The 24,036-nt window shown below is 49.2% G+C and overlaps 1 protein-coding gene across 2 annotated transcripts in view; it reads right to left on the bottom strand.

Moving 5' to 3' along the window:
* NOL6 (nucleolar protein 6) overlaps nucleotides 1–24,036 on the bottom strand; it is a 48,380-nt gene that overhangs the window by 2,863 nt on the left and 21,481 nt on the right. For both annotated transcript variants that reach the window (XM_083155379.1, XM_083155378.1), the window contains exons 21-25: nucleotides 23,127–23,224; nucleotides 21,652–21,776; nucleotides 19,994–20,083; nucleotides 2,082–2,282; nucleotides 882–983 (exon numbers count right to left, since the gene is read on the bottom strand). In XM_083155379.1, the coding sequence (XP_083011505.1) occupies nucleotides 882–983; nucleotides 2,082–2,282; nucleotides 19,994–20,083; nucleotides 21,652–21,776; nucleotides 23,127–23,224 (616 nt within the window). The remainder of the gene's footprint in view (nucleotides 1–881; nucleotides 984–2,081; nucleotides 2,283–19,993; nucleotides 20,084–21,651; nucleotides 21,777–23,126; nucleotides 23,225–24,036) is intronic.

Consider the following 24,036-nt stretch of genomic DNA (forward strand, 5'->3'; position numbering starts at 1 on the left):
GGGGGCGCTGTTACTGGTGGGGGCGCTGTTACTGGTGGGGGCGCTGTTACTGGTGGGGGCCCTATTACTGGTGGGGGCCCTATTACTGGTGGGGGCACTATTACTGGTGCGGGCACTATTACTGGTGCGGGCACTATTACTGATGGGGGCACTATTACTGGTGCGGGCACTATTACTGGTGCGGGCACTATTACTGGTGCGGGCACTATTACTGGTGGGGGCACTATTACTGATGTGGGCACTATTACTGGTGCGGGCACTATTACTGGTGCGGGCACTATTACTGGTGGGGGCACTATTACTGATGGGGAACTATTACTGGTGCGGGCACTATTACTGGTGGGGGCACTATTACTGGTGGGGGCACTATTACTGATGGGGAACTATTACTGGTGCGGGCACTATTACTGGTGGGGGCACTATTACTGATGGGGAACTATTACTGGTGGGGGTACTATTACAGGTGGGGGCACTATTACAGGTGGGGGCACTATTACAGGTGGGGGCACTATTACCGGTGGGGTCACTATGACTGGTGGGGGCACTATTACTGATGGGGAACTATTACTGGTGGGGGTACTATTACAGGTGGGGGCACTATTACAGGTGGGGGCACTATTACAGGTGGGGGCACTATTACTGGTGGGGGCACTATTACTGATATGGGCACTATTACTGGCGCTGATGTTTTTTCTGCTGGTATGAACCAGTCGCACTGCACGGTCTCATTGGCGTCCAGGCCACGTGTTAGAGAAACACCGTATATAAAGTAACTACCGCAGTACAGAAAGTCTCACAGGCCCTTTGCTATATAAAATCTCGCAGTATTCGGGATTTAGTCTCCGCTAGAGGCGCCGTGCATTACCGCAGATCATACTCACTTTAAAGGGCTGCGGCGTAAAGCTGGTGGGATTCCAGATCACTCCGATCACTTCTCCTCCGAAGGTATCGTAAAGAAACAGAGCAAACTCCCCATAGGATTCCTGGAACAGGACACAGGTACACATGGATGAAGTGACGACGTCTGGTCTGATACCGGAGGGAGGTGCTAAAAGCAGCGATGACTGGCTACAGGACACCTGCCAGGCTGCATTATAGTGCAGTCCATTGTAATCAGACAAAACCGCACTACAATTCCCAGCAAGTCTGTTATTGGATTTATAGCACAACTGCACTTCATCTAGCCTCCGTATGTACAGGCATACAGGGCACATGAGAGATACCAGCTGCCGTGCCACTTGGCCAACGCAGAACATCTTTTTTTCCTGAATAAGATGCAGAAGCGGTGACAATACGGTGCGTGATATGACTGCAGCTGTATCTGTCACAGGAGAAGATCATAATGTAGCATTTCCTATATGGATACAGCCACAGTCCCACGCAGAATATACACAATATACAAATATCATTTTAATCAACAAAGTCTGCTTGTGCGTCTTATTCACATATTATTACATTGGTGAAACACATGTATATTAATATTAAAGGGTCAGGAATCCACAAAACATGTTCAAGTGAATTGTCCAACAGGAGAAAACCAGAGCCTGGGGGAAACCTAAATTGGAGAACATACAAACTCTACACATGAAGCACAAGCCACCGTACAGACATGATCACTTGTATTCACTATCAGCGAACTTGATAGCCAACTATAGTATAATCCAGTGGTTCTCAAACTCGGTCCTCAGGACATCACACAGTTGATGTTTTCCAGGTCACCTGGCAGGTGCACAGGTGCTTTCATTACTCACTGACACATATTTAAAGATCCACAGGTGGGGCTGATTATTTCATGTGGTGCAGTGTGTGTGGGGTCCTGAGGACAGAGTCTGAGAACCTCATGTATAAAAAAAACTCCATGCTTTCTGAGAATTGCAATTCGGGGTTCTCCTGGTGAACATCAGCACAGGTGGGAACAGGGTAGGTCTGTGGCTCCTGTCCTCGCTAGGATAGTGGTACTGCCTTTGGTCACTTAGGAGATGTAAACCCACATAAAGTGTGACCATAGCAGCCGGTATAACCAGCATACCTCCGCTTGGAAGGGGAAGGTTTTAGTGTCTACAGGCAGAACGCAGACTCACCCTGAGCTCATTCAGGTACAGCTGGACCGGATCATAATTCACCACAGGGAAGCGCAGCGCCTTGACCGCAGCTTCCTCTGGCAGGACCCCGCGGAGAAAGGACTTCGCTGCTTGGTCCACGGCCTCTCTGTGGCGGGGAATGTGCTTGGGGTTTAAGTGGATCAGGACATCGTAAAGGTCCAACGGAGGCCGGAAAACCACCTGCGCAGGAGACAGAGAGCAGACATTACACTGCGTTTTACCAATTTCACAGTTGTACCTGTCCTCTGGACCTAGGTACGCACCCGAGTGGATTGTTTTTTACCCATATTTCCGATAATAAGTATGGCAAATGCGATCTGCTTACTAAACAAAAATTACATTTATAGATTTCAAGCGGTTTTTCAGGATAACTGCTCCAATAGCTTCAGTACATTCGGTGACACTAATATAATGTGCAGAGGGTGTGAAATCCTGTGTAATGTTACTAACAGGGCCCCGAAGTCTGTTGGACATATCTGTGTAGCAACAGCTTTTTTTTTTTTTTCCATCAATACATTTTTATTAACACAAGTTTTTTATATGGGGTACAGAAATGAAGAGGGGGGGGGGGGGGGGGGGGGTAGGGGGGGGGGGGGGGGGAGACTGCATTCTGGGCCACGGACAATATAGAGCAGTGTTTTTTACACAATGAATTTTACACATAGGCAAAACAAACATAATATGTCGCTGCACAGAGCGAGCTATACAAAAATATAACAACACAAAATCAGTTATAACATAGACCAAGGGTTAACATCCCTAAATAGAGACTGGGGGGGAAGGAGGGTCTGAATCAGGGGGTTCGTTCAGACTAAGGGTGGCTGATTGATCAGGCACAATCGGGAGAAAGAATCTAGTGCCCTCCCTCACAGTTGTGTAAGTGGACCAGGGAGCCCACTTTGAGTGGGGCGAGGAGGGTTTGGGAGAGTAGGGTTGAAAACCGGTCTCCATGTGGAAATGATGGTTCGTCTTTAGAATAACCTGAAGAAGGAGGGGAGGGGAAGGCTGCTTCCACTGTTGAGCTAAATTTGCCCTTGCCGCTATGAGGATATGTCCTAAGACATATGTTTTCCCTGTCGGGAGGTCCTGTGGGTATACATGGAATAGGGCTAGGAGGGGGTCAGGGGAGAGGGTTAGCTGAATCACTTCAGAGATCAATTTAAAGACTTCACCCCAGTATGCCCTAAGTTTGGGACAGGACCAAAAGATATGATGAATGGTACCTATATGACTACACTGTCGCCAGCACATATTTGAGCATGTTGGCCAAAAGGTGTGGAGGCGGTCTGGAGTTAGGTAGAGGCGATTGATCAATTTGATATGCATCTCCGAGTGGTTGAGGCAACGAGACATTGTGTATGAGGATAGGAAAATCTTACGCCATTGGGGGGCGGAGAGCTGGATGCCCAGGTCCGCCTCCCATTTTCTATGGGCCGATGTTTTGGTGAACTCTACAGGGGTTATCAGGGTGTCGTACCAAAAGGAGATGTCCCCTTTGGAGAGTGTCAGGGAGGGTCGTGAGAGGACCGTCTGGTGGCGGGGGTCCAGGGGGGGGCGTTTGGAGAAGTGAGAGTTCCACCAGTGTGCTACCTGCAGGTAGTGGAGGTACTCGTGAGGGGGGAGAGAATATGTTTCCTGGAGGAAAGAGAAGGGGAGGATTTTATTAGTGTCTACTACATCCCCCAGGGAAGTGATCCCACTGTGTTTCCAGAGGGACAAGTTGAGGTTAGGGATTAGCCTAGACACGGTAGTAATAGGGAGAGTATTGATAAGGGAAGATGAGGCGCGTAGGGAGGTAAGTAATTGGTCCCATGCATATAGAGTAGCGGAAGTCGTTGGCAGAAGGGAGGGCAATGGGGGTCTGATGTGTTTAGGTATCTTAAGAAGGTCACAGAGAGGAATATTAGGGGAGTGATATTGTTCAATATAGGACCCAGGTCCTAGGTGAGGGGCTTTCAAAATAGTGTTTAGATGGGGCAAGAAGACAGGCTATTTGGTATTGAAACAAGTCTGGGAGGTCCAGTCCTCCGAATGCCCTTGGAATTGACATTTTGGAGCGGGCAATAGCGGGGGTTTTAGATGACCAAATGTACTTCGTCAGAATAGAGGTAGCTTGTTGCATGGACTTCTTAGGGAAAATATAGGGGATGGTGCGAAACAAGTACATTAGTTTGGGCAGGAGCGACATCTTGAATGCTGCCATCCTACCCATCCATGAGATTTCGTATGCTGACCATGATCTGGTTAGTGATGCAAGGGAGGTTAGAAGGGGGGCGAGGTTAGCATCAAATACAGATGTCATGTTAGAAGGGATGTGGATGCCTAAATATTTTATAGAGGTGGCCTGCCAATTGTAGGTATATGTGGTTTTCAGTAAGGGAAGGTGGTCTGTAAGGTTAATCGGTAATGCGTCAGTCTTGGATGTATTGAGCTTGTAGTAGGATGCAGCGCTGTAAGAGTCTAATGTCTCGTGGATGTGTGGGAGTGTATGGATGGGGTCTGTCACAAATAGTAGCACGTCGTCCGCAAAGAGGCTTAGTTTATGGTCGGTGGTGCCCACTCGAAGGCCAGGAATGTCAGGGTTGTTACGGATGGACATAGCTAATGGTTCAATGGAAAGGACGAATATTAGGGGTGAGAGTGGGCATCCCTGTCTTGCGCCATTGGTGATATTAAAGGGGGAGGAGAGAAAGCCATTACTGAACACCCGGGCCGAGGGGGAGCTATATAAAGACATAATTGATGTCAATATCCGATCCTTAAAACCAAAGGGAGATAAAACTTCCCGCATGTATTGCCAGTTAAGTCGGTCAAATGCCTTCTCGGCATCTAGTGAGATGAGGAGAAGATCTTGATCTGCAGACAATGAATCTATTAAGTTAAATACTCTCCGTGTATTGTCCGGGGCTTGACGACCTGGGACAAACCCCGTCTGGTCCGGGTGTACCAGCGAGGGTAAGAAGGGATTAATTCGGGATGCTATTAATTTGGCAAAGATTTTGATGTCACTATTCAATAGGGCTATTGGGCGGTAGTTTTGGCACAAGGCTGGGTTCTTACCGGGTTTCGGGATGGTAACAATTCTGGCCTCTAACAGTTCTGGGGGGGTATGCCCTACCGAGGAGATTTCGTTGAACAGGTCTGTGAGGTAGGGGGAGAGCACATCGCTAAAGGTCTTGTAAAAGTCTGTTATGAACCCATCTGGTCCGGGTGCTTTGTTGCGTGGAAGTGACTTTATGACCGACTGGACCTCCATCTGGGACCATGGGGTATTTAATAGGTCAAGTTGTTCCTGGGAAAGTGAAGGGAAGTGTAGGTTTTCTAGGAAACTATTGATAGAGGTGGAGGTGGGCTGTGGTGTGGAAGTGTCCATGGAGAGGTTGTATAGTTTGGAGTAGTAGTCAGCGAACTGGTCAGCGATGTCTTTAGGATTTTGGATTTTCTCTTTATTAGGGGAGGTGATAAATTTTATTCGGTTTCTAGCATGTTGGGCACGTAGTTTTCGGGCTAACATTCTGCCCGACCTGTTGCTAGCGAGATAGAACCTATGCCTTATCCGATTTAAAGCTGATTGAGTGCGGGCAAGGAGCATTTTCTGGAGCTGACTTCGTACTGAGGCCAACTCCAACTTTAGGGAGTTAGAGGGGGTCGACTTATTTCTAGCGTCAAGGTCAAGTAGTTTGGACTCTAAGGCTTTTTGGGTTTCGATGGCCTTACGCTTCAGAGTTGCTCCAGCCTGGATAGCAGCCCCTCTGGTAACCGCTTTGAAAGCGCACCAGTGATTGGTCACCGAGGTGTCTGTCGCTTTATTGTTGGACATATATGATTCTATTGCTTTTAGAATGGTACTTTTGGCCGAAGGGTCTGTTAGTAGGTGGGGGAACAAACGCCAAGGCCTAGGGGGGATTCTAGAGGACAGAAAGTTCCACTGCCATACCACGGGGGCATGGTCCGACCACGTTATGGGGAGGATATCAACTCCTGCAGAGTGTTGGAGGGTCCACTTATCACAGAGAATATAATCAATTCTCGAGTAAGTGTTGTGAACTTGGGAGTGAAAGGTATATTCCCGCCCTGTAGGGTACGTTGTTCTCCAAGTGTCATACAAGTCGAATTCTAAAAGTAGGTTACGCAGGGCTAGCGATTGGTTGTCTGAGTGGGATTGATGGCTGGAGGGAAGGAGGGATTTATCCAGTCGGGGGTCAAGTACCAGGTTAAAGTCTCCTAATAGTATCAGAGAACCTTTTGTGATTTTTTGTACAAGAGTAAAGAGCTTGCGGAGGAAGGCCACCTGATTTGTGTTGGGGGCATAGACAGAGACAATCGTAGTCAGCCTGTCCTCTAATAGGCCAGTTACGATCAAGTACCTGCCATTTTTGTCAGCGGTCTGGGAGTGACATACAAATGGGGTATGCCGGTTAAAGAGAATGGCAACACCATTGCGTTTAAAAGGGCCATTGGCGTAAAAGGCGGTCGGGTAGTTGGAGTCCCTAAATGTGGGGGGGTGAGGCGAGGCAAAATGCGTCTCTTGGATGGCCACTATGTCCGCCTTCTGTTTGTGGAAATATGTCAGGGCCATTCTGCGCTTATGGGGAGTAGCAACAGCTTTTATTACGTTAGCAACGGATGTGCCAATGGAAAGCCGCATAAACTATTTTTATTCGGTCTGCACAAGACCATGTGCTGTAACCCCTAGCAACCAGCTCTTAGCTATCATGTTCTAAACTACAATGGCAACTGTGTGCACAAGACCAACATGTGCTGTAACCCCTAGCAACCAGCTATTAGCTATCATGTTCTAAACTACAATGGAAACTGTGTGCACAAGAGCAACATGTGCTGTAACCCCTAGCAACCGGCTCTTAGCTATCATGTTCTAAACTACAATGGAAAATGTGTGCACAAGAGCAACACATGCTGTAACCTCTAGCAACCGGCTCTTAGCTATCATGTTCTAAACTACAATGGAAAATGTGTGCACAACAGCAACACGTGCTGTAACTCCTAGCAACCAGCTCTTAGCTATCATGTTCTAAACTACAATGGAAAATGTGTGCACAAGAGCAACACGTGCTGTAACCCCTAGCAACCGGCTGTTAGCTATCATGTTCTAAACTACAATGGAAACTGTGTGAACAAGACCAACATGTGCTGTAACCCCTAGCAACCAGCTCTTAGCTATCATGTTCTAAACTACAATGGAAAACGTGTGCATTATGGGAACGATTTTCACAGATGTGCCAGGTTTTCCACTTGGCACCTATGGTTATTATATGATGGAAGAAACCCCCCCCCCCGCTGCAAAGCATTATGGGAGTCTGCTGCGGATACATTAGAGGGATACAAGACTCACACTCTGTCCTAAGTAATAAGTCCCCGGGCTCTCTGCCATGTGCGGAGTTCACAGCGCCCCTTCCATCTCCACACAAGGCGTGCAAACACAACTGACACCCACTGCACCAAGTGTCTTATAACAGAGGCCGAGCGAGCCCAGACTTGTCAGCACTTCAGGAAGCTCAGTGTGATCCGCTTTATGTACTGTGATGCCGGTACAAGATAAGGAGGCAGTGTATACAGCACCAGGTATATATATATAGCACTCGGCCAGCACCCACACTGCCGTGTAGCAATATTACTACAAGCTGCAATTTACAGGCCTGGCAACAAGGCGGTCGGACATGGATGTACATTGCCGGCAAACGTCCGACATACTCTCGTTACGGACCACGTGCCCGTTACACATCACATATCCGCCTTTCCATTTTCAATAGCAATATTTACAAACAGAAAATAAAAATAAGTGACACAACCGAAGCGATCGCCCCATTTCAGGCCTTAACAGGATATAGAACAATTTTTTTTGCAATAAAACAAAAGCAAACATATAAAGAAAATGTAAGTAAATACCAACCCCCTCCCTACGCCGGCTCCTTCCTGCTGTAACGTCCCACCCCTCCCTATAGTATACTTCCAGCTGCAAAACACACTGCAGATCTACCACCGCTCTGTGCAGCAAATGACTTTACAAAGGAAGAGGATGATGTCATTTATCAGGGTGACATCATCACAAATTCCCTGGGTACTTGTGTAGTTTCACAGCGCCAGCATGGCGCCGTGCGTCTGAATCCCCTTGTCTGAGTCCCCTTGCGGGGCTCGGTGGCTTGCTACGCTCGCCACGCTATTTAAAATCAACTCCATGCCAACATGGATAGTGGAGGTGTGAACTATCCATGTTGGCATGGAGTTAAGTTACTTTTTTGGACATATTTCGTGGCGAGCGTACACCCGGAAGTAGCACGGCACCATGCTGGCGCCGTGAAACTACACAAGTACCATTGCCTGATTACTCACAAGGTCCCACTCAGAGGCGCACGCAGTGGTGATGTCAGGGTAAGCGGCCGATGTATTTAGCTTGTGAATGCATCCGATGGTTAGCGCACTGGGATATAGATCACAACTGCTCGGGAAAAGATGGCCAGTAACAGGACGGCGCAGCGGGACAGACATCGGGCGTGCTGCTGGCAGTGACCGCGTCTATATACAATCAGTAGGTAAAAGACACCAACATTCACATCATGAAATTGCACCTGCAGGTGTCATCTTCGATGTTGCAACAGATGGTGCCTCAGTGGTGCATATAGGCATGTGCCAAGACAGAACAGCACCACTGCAACTAGGGGGGTGGGGGTACCTACCCACGCTACTCTGTACCGGGCAAGCATACATTACACTGTCCGGATTCTAGTTTAGGCCTCGTACACACGTGTTTAATGCCAGCAAACGCACCAGCGCTTTTTAGAGATGGCTGAAGGAATTCTGATGCATCAAATCGCTCCCAGTGCCCAGATATACAGCAGACGTAGTGACGACGCTGGTGAGAGAAGGCGCGGGCAATGGTGGTTATTCTGCTAGTTTATATTACCACATAGCTGGCACCACTACATAGATCAGTGATACACGGTGATGGATCGGGCGCTTTATCTTCGTGCACACACAAGTCGCTGTCAGATAAAAGAGCCACTTACAGTTGTATAACATAAATGCCCAGGAGCCGTCTCTGCGAGACAACCAGGCAACGCTTCTCTCATCCAACGGTCTCTTTCCTAGCAGGTGTCTCTGCAGATCGGAGTGCTGATCCCGCGTATGTCCACCGCACACAGCCTGACCACAGGCCTCTCTGCGTGCGGGCACGTCTGCAGGATGCCACAGCACCAATAACTAGTGCCTGCCCAGCTGACAATACAGTTATTGGTTTTATATGACTGTGAGAGCTGGCAGCAGAGGCGTCTCGTGGGCAGATGAGATGTACAGTCCTCTACAGGGGTAGGATTTATCACTGTCTTGTACACTGGCACTACCGTGTTTACAGTCTATGCCAGGATGCCAGGTGGGCGCTGCTGCGTTCGTGTACTCGGGAGAGTCTGATACTTACGTAGATGATACCTAGAGCTTTGTATCGACAACGGGGAGAATCGGGGGTGGGGGCATTCGAAGCATGAAACGTTTGACACTAGTTTTTCATGTTTTTTTTTCTTTTGTTTTTCATACTTTACGATCCAAGTGGACTACCATCGAGAACAGTAAAGTGCCCGAAGCACGGCGAGCCATGAGGGGGTACGCTCTACAATAATTGGGGGTCTATGTTGACAATGACACCAATTTTTTTTTTTTAACTCATGTTGACCTTTGTGCGTCAAACATTTGCTTGTGTCAACCTTTTTGTCTATTGTGACCTGTTACTGGTCGACCAGTTGACTGTTGTCCCTATGATCCATAGAGGGTGGCGACATGTCATACATAAATGTCTTCATATCCGGTCATGCTGCGTCGGCATTGCCCGCTACCGCTGGACCTCCTAACCACGCGGTTTAGGTCATGTGATTCACCCAACACTGATCTCTGGGACTCAGGATTGTGACATGTCGGATAAGAACTCAGCTGGGGATATGAGAAGAGCAACTGACCGACTCCGTCCCATTCATTTGCGGACAATAGCCATGTGCAAGGGCCCATAAGGCTTCAGTGCCCCCCTCTCCGTCAGGCAAACACGCAGGTGGCGCTTACATGGAGTGATTACACACATGTAACACGGCTCCCCACCCCCCCTACACCAGATCATCCCACTGTATTACAAGTCTCCTGAAACGCCTCAGACACTGAGAAAGCGCCAGAGGCCAAACATTGTTTTTCTGTCACGTTAATGAGAAAACAGGAAAAACCAAATCCCCACAGATCTGCAGCTGCGGGTCGGGGAGGTCGGGGTGAATTAATAAGAGAACCTGTCCCCTAAGTTCTGGGATCTGTCTATTACTGCTTTGTACATTGTGTACAAGTATAAATGATGGTGTTCCTCCATGTCCCCATGTGCTGGGGTGGGGGCGACCCCTAAAAACAGCTGCACAACGAGCCACCAGGGGAAAAACGCAAAGCGCAGGAGAATATTTAAAGGTTTCATCTGCTTATAGTGGGGAAACATAAGCGATGCATTAATAAAATGATAACTCGTGGCTGATGTCATAAGTCTGATAAACTTTACTCCACCACAGTGACATCACACATCTATCACACGCACAGTGACATCACACATCTATCACACGCACAGTGACATCACACATCTATCACACACACAGTGACATCAAACATCTTTAACACGCAGTGACATCACACATCTATCACACGCACAATGACATCACACACAGTGACATCACACATCTATCACACGCACAGTGACATCACACATCTATCACACGCACAGTGACATCACACATCTATCACACGCACAATGACATCATACAGTGATATCACACATCTATCACGAGCACAATGACATCACACACAGTGACATCACACATCTATCATGAGCTCCCCCCCCACCACACACACACCCCATCTCAGTGATGTCACATCTATCACACACTCCCCCCCACCACCACACACACACACACACACACACATCACATCTATCCCGCACTCCCCACCACCACACACACACAATAATATTACAGTGATGTCACATCTATTACACACTACCCACCACCACACACACACACACGTCATCACACAGTGATGTCATATCTATCACACACTCCCCACCACCACCACATACACACAACATCACACAGTGATGTAATATCTATCACACACTCCCCACCACCACACACACACAACATAACAGTGATGTCACATCTATCACGCACACCCCACCACTACACGCACAATGACATTACAGTGATGTCACACATCTATCACACATTCCCCACCACACACACACACAGCGATGTCACATCTATCATGCACTCTCCACCACCACACGCACAATGACAGCACACAGTGATGTCACACATTTATCACCCGCTCCCCCCACCACACGGCACAATTATATTACAGTGATGTCACGCATCTATCACACCCACCACGCGCACAATGACATCACACATCACACTCTCCCCCCACCACTTGCACAATGACATCACCCGCTCCCCCCACCACACGGCACAATTATATTACAGTGATGTCACGCATCTATCACACAATCACACCCACAATGACATCACACACAAGCTTTGCCACAGAACCACGCCCTCCAGCTTCTGTACTGTGAGATGACTATTACACCTAATAATAGTGTAACACTGACAGGAGACATCACGGAGGAGATTAAAGGATCTGGAGCGGAATCTGATCCCTGGTAAATGTCCTATAAAAGCCATTTACAGAACCTACAATACTTCCAGTGCTAGCCCAACATTCCCATAGTTATCTGAAGCCCTTTCTGCATCTGTCAAGACAGGTGACTAAGACGAGGTTGCAGTCATTTAAGCTGCTGTGACATGACTGGACGTGAACCTGTGCATGAATCTTCCAATTCACACTGTTTGTCAGTCATTATTCTGCACCCCTTCCCCAGTCATGGCTGCAATGGCATTCCCCTCTGAATCACACACAAAGTTACACCAGTTTTATTACTTTATTTCTAGCATACAGTAAAAATTGAAGTAATGTAATCAACAACAATCCTGAAATATCCCAGGCATACTTGTGTATCTCCCAGCATGTATGTGCACCCGAGCTGCAGCTCCCCCTAGTGTACAGCTCCGTTACTGCACATCACTGAGACATGTAGCTGCAGCTCCCCCCTAGTGTACAGCTCCGTTACAGCATATCACTGAGACATGTAGCTGTAGCTCCCCCTAGTGTACAGCTCCATTACAGCATATCACTGGGAAATGTAGCACCAGCTCCCCCTAGTGTACAGCTCCGTTACAGCATATCACTGAGACATGTAGCAGCAACTCCCCCTAGTGTACAGCTCCGTTACATCACATCACTGAGACATGTAGCAGCAGCTCCCCCTAGTGTACAGCTCCGTTAAATCATATCACTGAGACATGTAGCAGCTGCTCCCCCTAGTGTACAGCTCCGTTACAGCATATCACTGAGACATGTAGCAGCAGCTCCCCCTAGTGTACAGCTCCGTTACAGCATATCACTGAGACATGTAGCAGCAGCTCCCCCTAGTGTACAGCTCTGTTACAGCATATCACTGAGACCTGTAGCAGCAGCTCCCCCTAGTGTACAGCTCCGTTACTGCACATCACTGAGATATGTAGCTGCAGCTCCCCCTAGTGTACAGCTCCGTTACAGCATATCACTGAGACATGTAGCAGCAGCTCCCCCTAGTGTACAGCTCTGTTACTGCACATCACTGAGACATGTAGCAGCAGCTCCCTCTAGTGTACAGCTCCATTACAGCATATCACTGAGACATGTAGCAGCAGCTCCCCCTAGTGTACAGCTCCGTTACAGCATATCACTGAGACATGTAGCAGCAGCTCCCCCTAGTGTACAGCTCTGTTACAGCATATCACTGAGACATGTAGCAGCAGCTCCCCCTAGTGTACAGCTCTGTTACAGCATATCACTGAGACCTGTAGCAGCAGCTCCCCCTAGTGTACAGCTCCGTTACTGCACATCACTGAGATATGTAGCTGCAGCTCCCCCTAGTGTACAGCTCCGTTACAGCATATCACTGAGGCATGTAGCAGCAGCTCCCCCTAGTGTACAGCTCCGTTACTGCACATCACTGAGACATGTAGCAGCAGCTCCCCCTAGTGTACAGCTCTGTTACAGCATATCACTGAGACCTGTAGCAGCAGCTCCCCCTAGTGTACAGCTCCGTTACAGCATATCACTGAGACCTGTAGCAGAAGCTCCCCCTAGTGTACAGCTCCGTTACTGCACATCACTGACATGTAGCTGCAGCTCCCCCTAGTGTACAGCTCCGTTACAGCACATCACTGAGACATGTAGCTGCAGCGCCCCCTAGTGTACAGCTCTGTTACAGCATATCACTGAGGCATGTAGCTGCAGCTCCCCCTAGTGTACTGCTCCGTTACAGCATATCACTGAGGCATGTAGCAGCAGCTCCCCCTAGTGTACAGCTCCATTAAAGCATATCACTGACATGTAGCTGCAGCTCCCCCTAGTGTACTGCTCCGTTACAGCATATCACTGAGGCATGTAGCAGCAGCTCCCCCTAGTGTACAGCTCCTTTACAGCATATCACTGAGGCATGTAGCAGCAGCTCCCCCTAGTGTACAGCTCCGTTACAGCATATCACTGAGACCTGTAGCAGCAGCTCCCCCTAGTGTACAGCTCCGTTACAGCATATCACTGAGACCTGTAGCAGCAGCTCCCCCTAGTGTACAGCTCCTTTACTGCACATCACTGAGACATGTAGCTGCAGCTCCCCCTAGTGTACAGCTCCGTTACAGCATATCACTGAGGCATGTAGCAGCAGCTCCCCCTAGTGTACAGCTCCGTTACAGCATATCACTGAGGCATGTAGCTGCAGCGCCCCCTAGTGTACAGCTCCGTTACTGCATATCACTGAGACCTGTAGCAGCAGCTCCCCCTAGTGTACAGCTCCGTTACAGCATATCACTGAGACCTGTAGCAGCAGCTCCCCCTAGTGTACAGCTCCGTTACAGCATATCACTGAGACCTGTAGCAGCAGCTCCCCCTAGTGTACAGCTCTGTTACTGCACATCACTGAGACATGTAGCTGCAGCTCCCCCTAGTGTACAGCTCCGTTACAGCATATCACTGAGGCATGTAGCAGCAGCTCCCCCTAGTGTACAGCTCCGTTACAGCATATCACTGAGGCATGTAGCAGCAGCTCCCCCTAGTGTACAGCTCCGTTACAGCATATCACTGAGACATGTAGCTGCAGCACCCCCTAGTTTATAGCTCCGTTACAGCATATCACTGAGACATGTAGCTGTAGCTCCCCCTAGTGTACAGCTCCATTACAGCATATCACTGGGAAATGTAGCACCAGCTCCCCCTAGTGTACAGCTCCGTTACAGCATATCACTGAGACATGTAGCAGCAACTCCCCCTAGTGTACAGCTCCGTTACATCACATCACTGAGACATGTAGCAGCAGCTCCCCCTAGTGTACAGCTCCGTTAAATCATATCACTGAGACATGTAGCAGCTGCTCCCCCTAGTGTACAGCTCCGTTACAGCATATCACTGAGACATGTAGCAGCAGCTCCCCCTAGTGTACAGCTCTGTTACAGCATATCACTGAGACCTGTAGCAGCAGCTCCCCCTAGTGTACAGCTCCGTTACTGCACATCACTGAGATATGTAGCAGCTGCTCCCCCTAGTGTACAGCTCCGTTACAGCATATCACTGAGACATGTAGCAGCAGCTCCCCCTAGTGTACAGCTCTGTTACAGCATATCACTGAGACCTGTAGCAGCAGCTCCCCCTAGTGTACAGCTCCGTTACTGCACATCACTGAGATATGTAGCTGCAGCTCCCCCTAGTGTACAGCTCCGTTACAGCATATCACTGAGACATGTAGCAGCAGCTCCCCCTAGTGTACAGCTCTGTTACAGCATATCACTGAGACATGTAGCAGCAGCTCCCCCTAGTGTACAGCTCCATTACAGCATATCACTGAGACATGTAGCAGCATCTCCCCCTAGTGTACAGCTCCGTTACAGCATATCACTGAGACATGTAGCAGCAGCTCCCCCTAGTGTACAGCTCTGTTACAGCATATCACTGAGACATGTAGCAGCAGCTCCCCCTAGTGTACAGCTCTGTTACAGCATATCACTGAGACCTGTAGCAGCAGCTCCCCCTAGTGTACAGCTCTGTTACAGCATATCACTGAGACCTGTAGCAGCAGCTCCCCCTAGTGTACAGCTCCGTTACAGCATATCACTGAGACATGTAGCAGCAGCTCCCCCTAGTGTACAGCTCTGTTACAGCATATCACTGAGACCTGTAGCAGCAGCTCCCCCTAGTGTACAGCTCCGTTACTGCACATCACTGAGATATGTAGCTGCAGCTCCCCCTAGTGTACAGCTCCGTTACAGCATATCACTGAGACATGTAGCAGCAGCTCCCCCTAGTGTACAGCTCTGTTACAGCATATCACTGAGACATGTAGCAGCAGCTCCCCCTAGTGTACAGCTCCATTACAGCATATCACTGAGATATGTAGCTGCAGCTCCCCCTAGTGTACAGCTCCGTTACAGCATATCACTGAGGCATGTAGCAGCAGCTCCCCCTAGTGTACAGCTCCGTTACTGCACATCACTGAGACATGTAGCAGCAGCTCCCCCTAGTGTACAGCTCTGTTACAGCATATCACTGAGACCTGTAGCAGCAGCTCCCCCTAGTGTACAGCTCCGTTACAGCATATCACTGAGACCTGTAGCAGCAGCTCCCCCTAGTGTACAGCTCCGTTACTGCACATCACTGACATGTAGCTGCAGCTCCCCCTAGTGTACAGCTCCGTTACAGCACATCACTGAGACATGTAGCTGCAGCGCCCCCTAGTGTACAGCTCTGTTACAGCATATCACTGAGGCATGTAGCTGCAGCTCCCCCTAGTGTACTGCTCCGTTACAGCATATCACTGAGGCATGTAGCAGCAGCTCCCCCTAGTGTACAGCTCCGTTAAAGCATATCACTGACATGTAGCTGCAGCTCCCCCTAGTGTACTGCTCCGTTACAGCATATCACTGAGGCATGTAGCAGCAGCTCCCCCTAGTGTACAGCTCCGTTACAGCATATCACTGAGGCATGTAGCAGCAGCTCCCCCTAGTGTACAGCTCCGTTACAGCATATCACTGAGACATGTAGCAGCAGCTCCCCCTAGTGTACAGCTCCGTTACAGCATATCACTGAGACGTGTAGCAGCAGCTCCGCCTAGTGTACTGCTCTGTTACAGCATATCACTGAGGCATGTAGCAGCAGCTCCCCCTAGTGTACAGCTCCGTTACAGCATATCACTGAGGCATGTAGCAGCAGCTCCCCCTAGTGTACAGCTCCGTTACAGCATATCACTGAGGCATGTAGCTGCAGCGCCCCCTAGTGTACAGCTCCGTTACTGCATATCACTGAGACATGTAGCTGTAGCTCCCCCTAGTGTACAGCTCCGTTACAGCATATCACTGGGAAATGTAGCAGCAGCTCCCCCTAGTGTACAGCTCCGTTACAGCATATCACTGAGGCATGTAGCAGCAGCTCCCCCTAGTGTACAGCTCCGTTACAGCATATCACTGAGGCATGTAGCAGCAGCTCCCCCTAGTGTACAGCTCCGTTACAGCATATCACTGAGGCATGTAGCAGCAGCTCCCCCTAGTGTACAGCTCCGTTACAGCATATCACTGAGACATGTAGCTGCAGCACCCCCTAGTGTACAGCTCTGTTACAGCATATCACTGAGACATGTAGCAGCAGCTCCCCCTAGTGCACAGCTCCGTTACAGCATATCACTGAGACATGTAGCAGCAGCTCCCCCTAGTGTACAGCTCCGTTACAGCATATCACTGAGACATGTAGCAGCAGCTCCCCCTAGTGTACAGCTCTGTTACAGCATATCACTGAGACCTGTAGCAGCAGCTCCCCCTAGTGTACAGCTCCGTTACAGCATATCACTGAGACATGTAGCAGCAGCTCCCCCAAGTGTACAGCTCCGTTACAGCATATCACTGAGACGTGTAGCAGCAGCTCCCCCTATTGTACAGCTCCGTTACAGCATATCACTGAGACGTGTAGCAGCAGCTCCGCCTAGTGTACAGCTCTGTTACAGCATATCACTGAGACATGTAGCAGCAGCTCCCCCTATTGTACAGCTCCGTTACTGCACATCACTGAGATATGTAGCTGGAACTTCCGCCCTAGTGTACAGCTCCGTTACTGCATATCACTGAGACATGTAGCAGCAGCTCCCCCTAGTGTACAGCTCCGTTACAGCATATCACTGAGACCTGTAGCAGCAGCTCCCCCTAGTGTACAGCTCCGTTACAGCATATCACTGAGACATGTAGCAGCAGCTCCCCCAAGTGTACAGCTCCGTTACAGCATATCACTGAGACGTGTAGCAGCAGCTCCCCCTATTGTACAGCTCCGTTACAGCATATCACTGAGACATGTAGCAGCAGCGCCCCTAGTGTACTGCTCCGTTACAGCATATCACTGAGACATGTAGCAGCAGCTCCCCCTAGTGTACAGCTCCGTTACAGCATATCACTGAGACATGTAGCTGCAGCTCCGCCTAGTGTACAGCTCTGTTACAGCATATCACTGAGACATGTAGCAGCAGCTCCCCCTATTGTACAGCTCCGTTACAGCATATCACTGAGACGTGTAGCAGCAGCTCCCCCTAGTGTACAGCTCCGTTACAGCATATCACTGAGACATGTAGCAGCAGCTCCCCCTAGTGTACAGCTCCTTTACAGCATATCACTGAGACATGTAGCAGCAGCTCCCCCTAGTGTACAGCTCCGTTACAGCATATCACTGAGAAATGTAGCAGCAGCTCCGCCTAGTGTACAGCTCTGTTACAGTATATCAATGAGACATGTAGCAGCAGCTCCCCCTAGTGTACAGCTCCTTTACAGCATATCACTGAGACATGTAGCTGCAGCTCCGCCTAGTGTACAGCTCTGTTACAGCATATCACTGAGACATGTAGCAGCAGCTCCCCCTATTGTACAGCTCCGTTACAGCATATCACTGAGACGTGTAGCAGCAGCTCCCCCTAGTGTACAGCTCCGTTACAGCATATCACTGAGACATGTAGCAGCAGCTCCCCCTAGTGTACAGCTCCTTTACAGCATATCACTGAGACATGTAGCAGCAGCTCCCCCTAGTGTACAGCTCCGTTACAGCATATCACTGAGAAATGTAGCAGCAGCTCCGCCTAGTGTACAGCTCTGTTACAGTATATCAATGAGACATGTAGCAGCAGCTCCCCCTAGTGTACAGCTCCGTTACAGCATATCACTGAGGCATGTAGCTGCAGCTCCCCCTAGTGTACAGCTCTGTTACTGCACATCACTGAGACCTGTAGCTGCAGCTCCCCCTAGTGTACAGCTCCGTTACAGCATATCACTGAGACATGTAGCAGCAGCTCCCCCTAGTGTACAGCTCCGTTACAGCATATCACTGAGACATGTAGCAGCAGCTCCGCCTAGTATACAGCTCTGTTACAGCATATCACTGAGACATGTAGCAGCAGCTACCCCTAGTGTACAGCTCTGTTACTGCACATCACTGAGACCTGTAGCTGCAGCTCCCCCTAGTGTACAGCTCCGTTACAGCATATCACTGAGACATGTAGCAGCAGCTCCCCCTAGTGTACAGCTCCGTTACAGCATATCACTGAGACCTGTAGCAGCAGCTCCCCCTAGTGTACAGCTCCGTTACAGCATATCACTGAGACATGTAGCAGCAGCGCCCCCTAGTGTACTGCTCCGTTACAGCATATCACTGAGACATGTAGCAGCAGCGCCCCCTAGTGTACTGCTCCGTTACAGCATATCACTGAGACCTGTAGCAGCAGCTCCCCCTAGTGTACAGCTCCGTTACAGCATATCACTGAGACATGTAGCAGCAGCTCCCCCTAGTGTACAGCTCTGTTACGGCATATCACTGAGGCATGTTCATTATCAACCCCCAGGGGGTGGGGAATCTGAGACCTGTTTTATTGTTGACCCCCCTCCAGCGATTTCGCGACCCCCCCTTCCCACAATTCACGCCGTAACTTCCGCCAGTGGGGACCCGCTCACCCTGTGTTGCCCACATTCCCCTATCATGCTTTACCGCCCAGCCTCCTGCTCTCATGCACCCTAACTCCCACCCAGTAGGAGGAGACACTGACTCAGGGCCACCGTCCTGTACTCCTGTGCTGCCACGCTGGACCCTCACCCACTGGCAGAAGCTGCACAGTATCTCCCACCCTCCTCTTTAGTCCCCCGTATGCCCACACACCCCTATCACTACCCAGCCTCCTGTTTTCCTGTGTCGTGACCTCCGCCAGTGGGGAGCCGCTGACTCAAAAACACCCTACTATACTATTACACACACACACCTAAACAACACGCACACACAGCCCCCCACACACCCACAAATGTCACTGTACCCTCCACACTATCAATGTACATCTTACTCTGTAACCGCTTTTTAATTAAACAATACAATACACACCCCCTTCCACATCATATGCTCTCTATTTAACACATTTCACCTATAACTCAAGTTGCAATACAGGCATCTTTCATACAATTCTAACCATATTTCTCATATAGAAACGTTCACAAATTAAGGGGTCGCAGCCCCTTACGCCGGTGTGAAGAGCGCCCGTAGGGCACGATGAATCACCTAGTGTTGTATATAATGTAAGCAGATTGAAACAGTCCATTAGCAATTTCATTATCACTGAATAACACTGGAAATGTTATGGACCTATTGATAACTCCATCACAGAGGTATCGGGACGCTGGCCTTCATGTACTGAACAGACGCACTGGCCATAGTTATTATGTGCAATAGATCAGGTAGATGTCTGACCCGTCACTCACCTTCATGTCGCTGGTCTCAGACGGGGCCATCAGCTGCGTCTCCAGGGTCAGTAGAGATTCGGCAGCGAGGATGATGAGACGCTGTAATATCTGGGGAAGGACACATTTATATAAGGTACAGCCAATCACCGACAGCTTATTACATCGTCACATACAAATAGTAACTTATTCCAACTGCTGACCGCAGTGACTGGGTCACGTTCGCAGTAATCAGGTTCCTCCGATAAGCGCTGCAAATCAATTGTCTATTCAAGGGAGGGAGTTGGGGGCAGGATTAGTACTTCAGAAGCACAGGCCACACCCACAGTGACATGCCACACCCCTGAGATGCACTAAATCTGATTAAGGAACTTGCATTGTTGGAAGGTGAGAGGTGCCACCAGTTCCTAGCGAGGGCATCTGACAGTCTGCTGATGGGTGCGGCAGAACGCTGCGTAACAGGGTTGGAAGTCACATGTTGTTCCTCACCCACCTACGCTCAGCTACAAATATCCGTAAATATTTCATACGGTAAAAAGGAAAACTAGAAAATAACCAATTGCAGGGTGGAGCCTTCTGCCATAATGACCGACTCACGGTCACTTGGGCGGCTGTATATACAAAGACCTACTGTGTACTGGACACACCGGCCGTCCCCCAGACACCATACTCTGCAGTTGCTCATCTGCTGGCACCGATCACCCACCTGTCAGTACAGACTTGCCCTCCTAACAACGGCTGCCGCTCCGATAATTAATGTAAATTGCACTTCTGACAAAACCATTTAGTTTACACCTTTGATTGAAAGCAGTCACTGTGCCAAGGCAGATCGGTGCCCGCAGCTTTTCATATTACATTTATTTTAAGATGCAGCGCTCCTCATTACCTCTGAGGCGTACCAGGTTGGCAGAGATTGAGATGCCAAGTAACGGCATGCCCAGCTCAGAGTGATAATCACCCCCTCAGCCACAGGGATGAGCGGCAGCTCTCATCTTCACCCTAACAAGGACACATCACACCAATCTCAGCACTGCTTTCTTGTCTGTCATCCCAGATTAGCAGACAGATAAGTCTACATCTAGCATTACCCCTGTGGGCATGGTAAGCAGGAGACGGATGTGCACACCGCCTGCTGTACTCCGTCTCTGCCATAGGGGGGGTAGGGAACGCACAGGGCTCCACGGGGGGGGGGCAGGGGACGCACAGGGCTGCCACAGGGGAGGACGGGGAACCCACTGGTCTCAACGGGGGGGACAGGGAACGCACAGGACTCAACAGGGGGGGACAGGGAATGCACAGGACTCCATAGGGGGGGACAGGGAACGCACAGGACTCCACAGGGGGGACAGGGAATACACAGGGCTCCACAAGGGGAGGGGGACAGGGGACACACAGGACTGCCACAGGGGGGGGGGGGGGGACCAGGAAACGCATAGTACTCAAGAGGGGGGACAGGGAATGCACAGGACTGCCACAGGGGTGGGACAGGGAACGCACAGGACTGCCACAGGGAACGCACAGGACTGCCACAGGGAACGCACAGGACGTCAGGAGCTGTAGGCGGTGACAGTACTGCCACAGGGAGGATCAGGGAGACTCCTACTGTAACATGCACCATAAATATCCCTACACTCGGCCCCTGTTATAATCTACAGGAAAACAGATTTTATAATACTAACCTGGGCAGACGGCCGCCGCTTACTCCACACAGATGTCGTCCTGTCCTTTGGGGTTGCGATGAATAATACCGGGAACTGAGCGCGCGCAGATGTGAAGTCATTGTTAATCTCTGTGATGTCAGCGTCTACAAAAAATGGAGATGGACAGATTAGTGACGTGTATCACATCTATATACCCCTACAGTACCGTATACCACATCTATATACCCCTACAGTGCTGTATATCACATCTATATACCCCTACACTGCTGTATATCACATCCATATATCCCTAGAGTACCGTATATCAAATCTATATACCCCTACAGTCCCGTATATCACATCTATGTACCCCTACAGTACCGTATATCACATCTATGTACCCCTACACTGCCGTATATCACATCTATATACCCCTACACTGCCGTATATCACATCCATATATCCCTACAGTACCGTATATCACATCTATATACCCCTACAGTACCGTATATCACATCTATATACCCCTACAGCACCGTATATCACATCTATATACCCCTACAGTGCTGTATATCACATCTATATACCCCTACAGTGCCGTATATCACATCTATATATCCCTACAGTGCTGTATATCACATCTATATACCCCTACAGTACCGTATATCACATCCATATATCCCTACAGCACCGTATATCAAATCTATATACCCCTACAGTACTGTATATCACATCTATATACCCCTACAGTACCGTATATAACATCTATATACCCCTAAAGTGCTGTATATCACATCTATATACCCCATACAGTACCGTATATATCACCTATATACCCCTAAAGTGCTGTATATCACATCTATATATCCCTAAAGTACCGTATATCAAATCTATATACCCCTACAGTACTGTATATCACATCTATATATCCCTACAGTACCGTATATCACATCCATATATCCCTACAGTACCGTATATCAAATCTATATACCCCTACAGTACCGTATATCACATCTATATACCCCTACAGTACCGTATATAACATCTATATACCCCTAAAGTGCTGTATATCTCATCTATATACCCCTACAGTACCGTATATATCACATATATACCCCTAAAGTGCTGTATATCACATCTATATATCCCTACAGTACCGTATATCACATCCATATATCCCTACAGTACCGTATATCAAATCTATATACCCCTACAGTACTGTATATCACATCTATATACCCCTACAGTACCGTATATCACATCTATATACCCCTACAGTACCGTATATAACATCTATATACCCCTACACTGCCGTATATCACATCTATATACCCCTACAGTGCTGTATATCACATCTATATACCCCTACACTGCCGTATATCACATCTATATACCCCTGACCATTCACTGCCGTTTATCACGCAAGATTTGTTCTAATGTTACCATAGGATACTAAAGCCATACGGAGCGGTGTATATCTGGGAGGTGGTATTTATTTGGGGGGGGACGTTTACCTGTCAGATCTCCGTTCAGATTCACAATGAGGGGGCTGTTCTTCCAGTCAAATGTAGCCAAGAGGTTTAGGAAGCGCAGGAATCCCACCTGGGGAGAGCTGGTGACAGAGAGGAGATTACAGGTCAGTGTGACACCGCACCATGCCATATATCAGCACACGTGTACACTGCAGTACTGTGGAGGAGATTACAGGTCAGTGTGACACCGCACCATGCCATACATCAGCACACGTGTACACTGCAGGACTGGAGCGGAGATTACAGGTCAGTGTGACACCGCACCATGCCATATATCAGCACATGTGTACACTGCAGTACTGGGGAGGAGATTACAGGTCAGTGTGACACCGCACCATGCCATATATCAGCACATGTGTACACTGCAGTACTGGGGAGGAGATTACAGGTCAGTGTGACACCGCACCATGCCATACATCAGCACACGTGTACACTGCAGGACTGGAGAGGAGATTACAGGTCAGTGTGACACCGCACCATGCCATATATCAGCACATGTGTACACTGCAGTACTGGGGAGGAGATTACAGGTCGTGTGACACCGCACCATGCCATATATCAGCACATGTGTACACTGCAGGACTGGAGAGGAGATTACAGGTCAGTGTGACACCGCACCATGCCATATATCAGCACACGTGTACACTGCAGGACTGGGGAGGAGATTACAGGTCAGTGTGACACCGCACCATGCCATATATCAGCACACGTGTACACTGCAGGCCTGGGGAAGAGATTACAGGTCAGTATGACACTGCACCATGCCATATATCAGCACACGTGTACACTGCAGGACTGGGGAGGAGATTACAGGTCAGTGTGACACCGCACCATGCCATATATCAGCACATGTGTACACTGCAGGACTGGGGAGGAGATTACAGGTCAGCGT

The sequence above is a fragment of the Crinia signifera genome, chromosome 1 (assembly GCF_055691185.1).
Source record: "Crinia signifera chromosome 1, ASM5569118v1, whole genome shotgun sequence".
Lineage (NCBI taxonomy): Eukaryota > Metazoa > Chordata > Amphibia > Anura > Myobatrachidae > Crinia > Crinia signifera.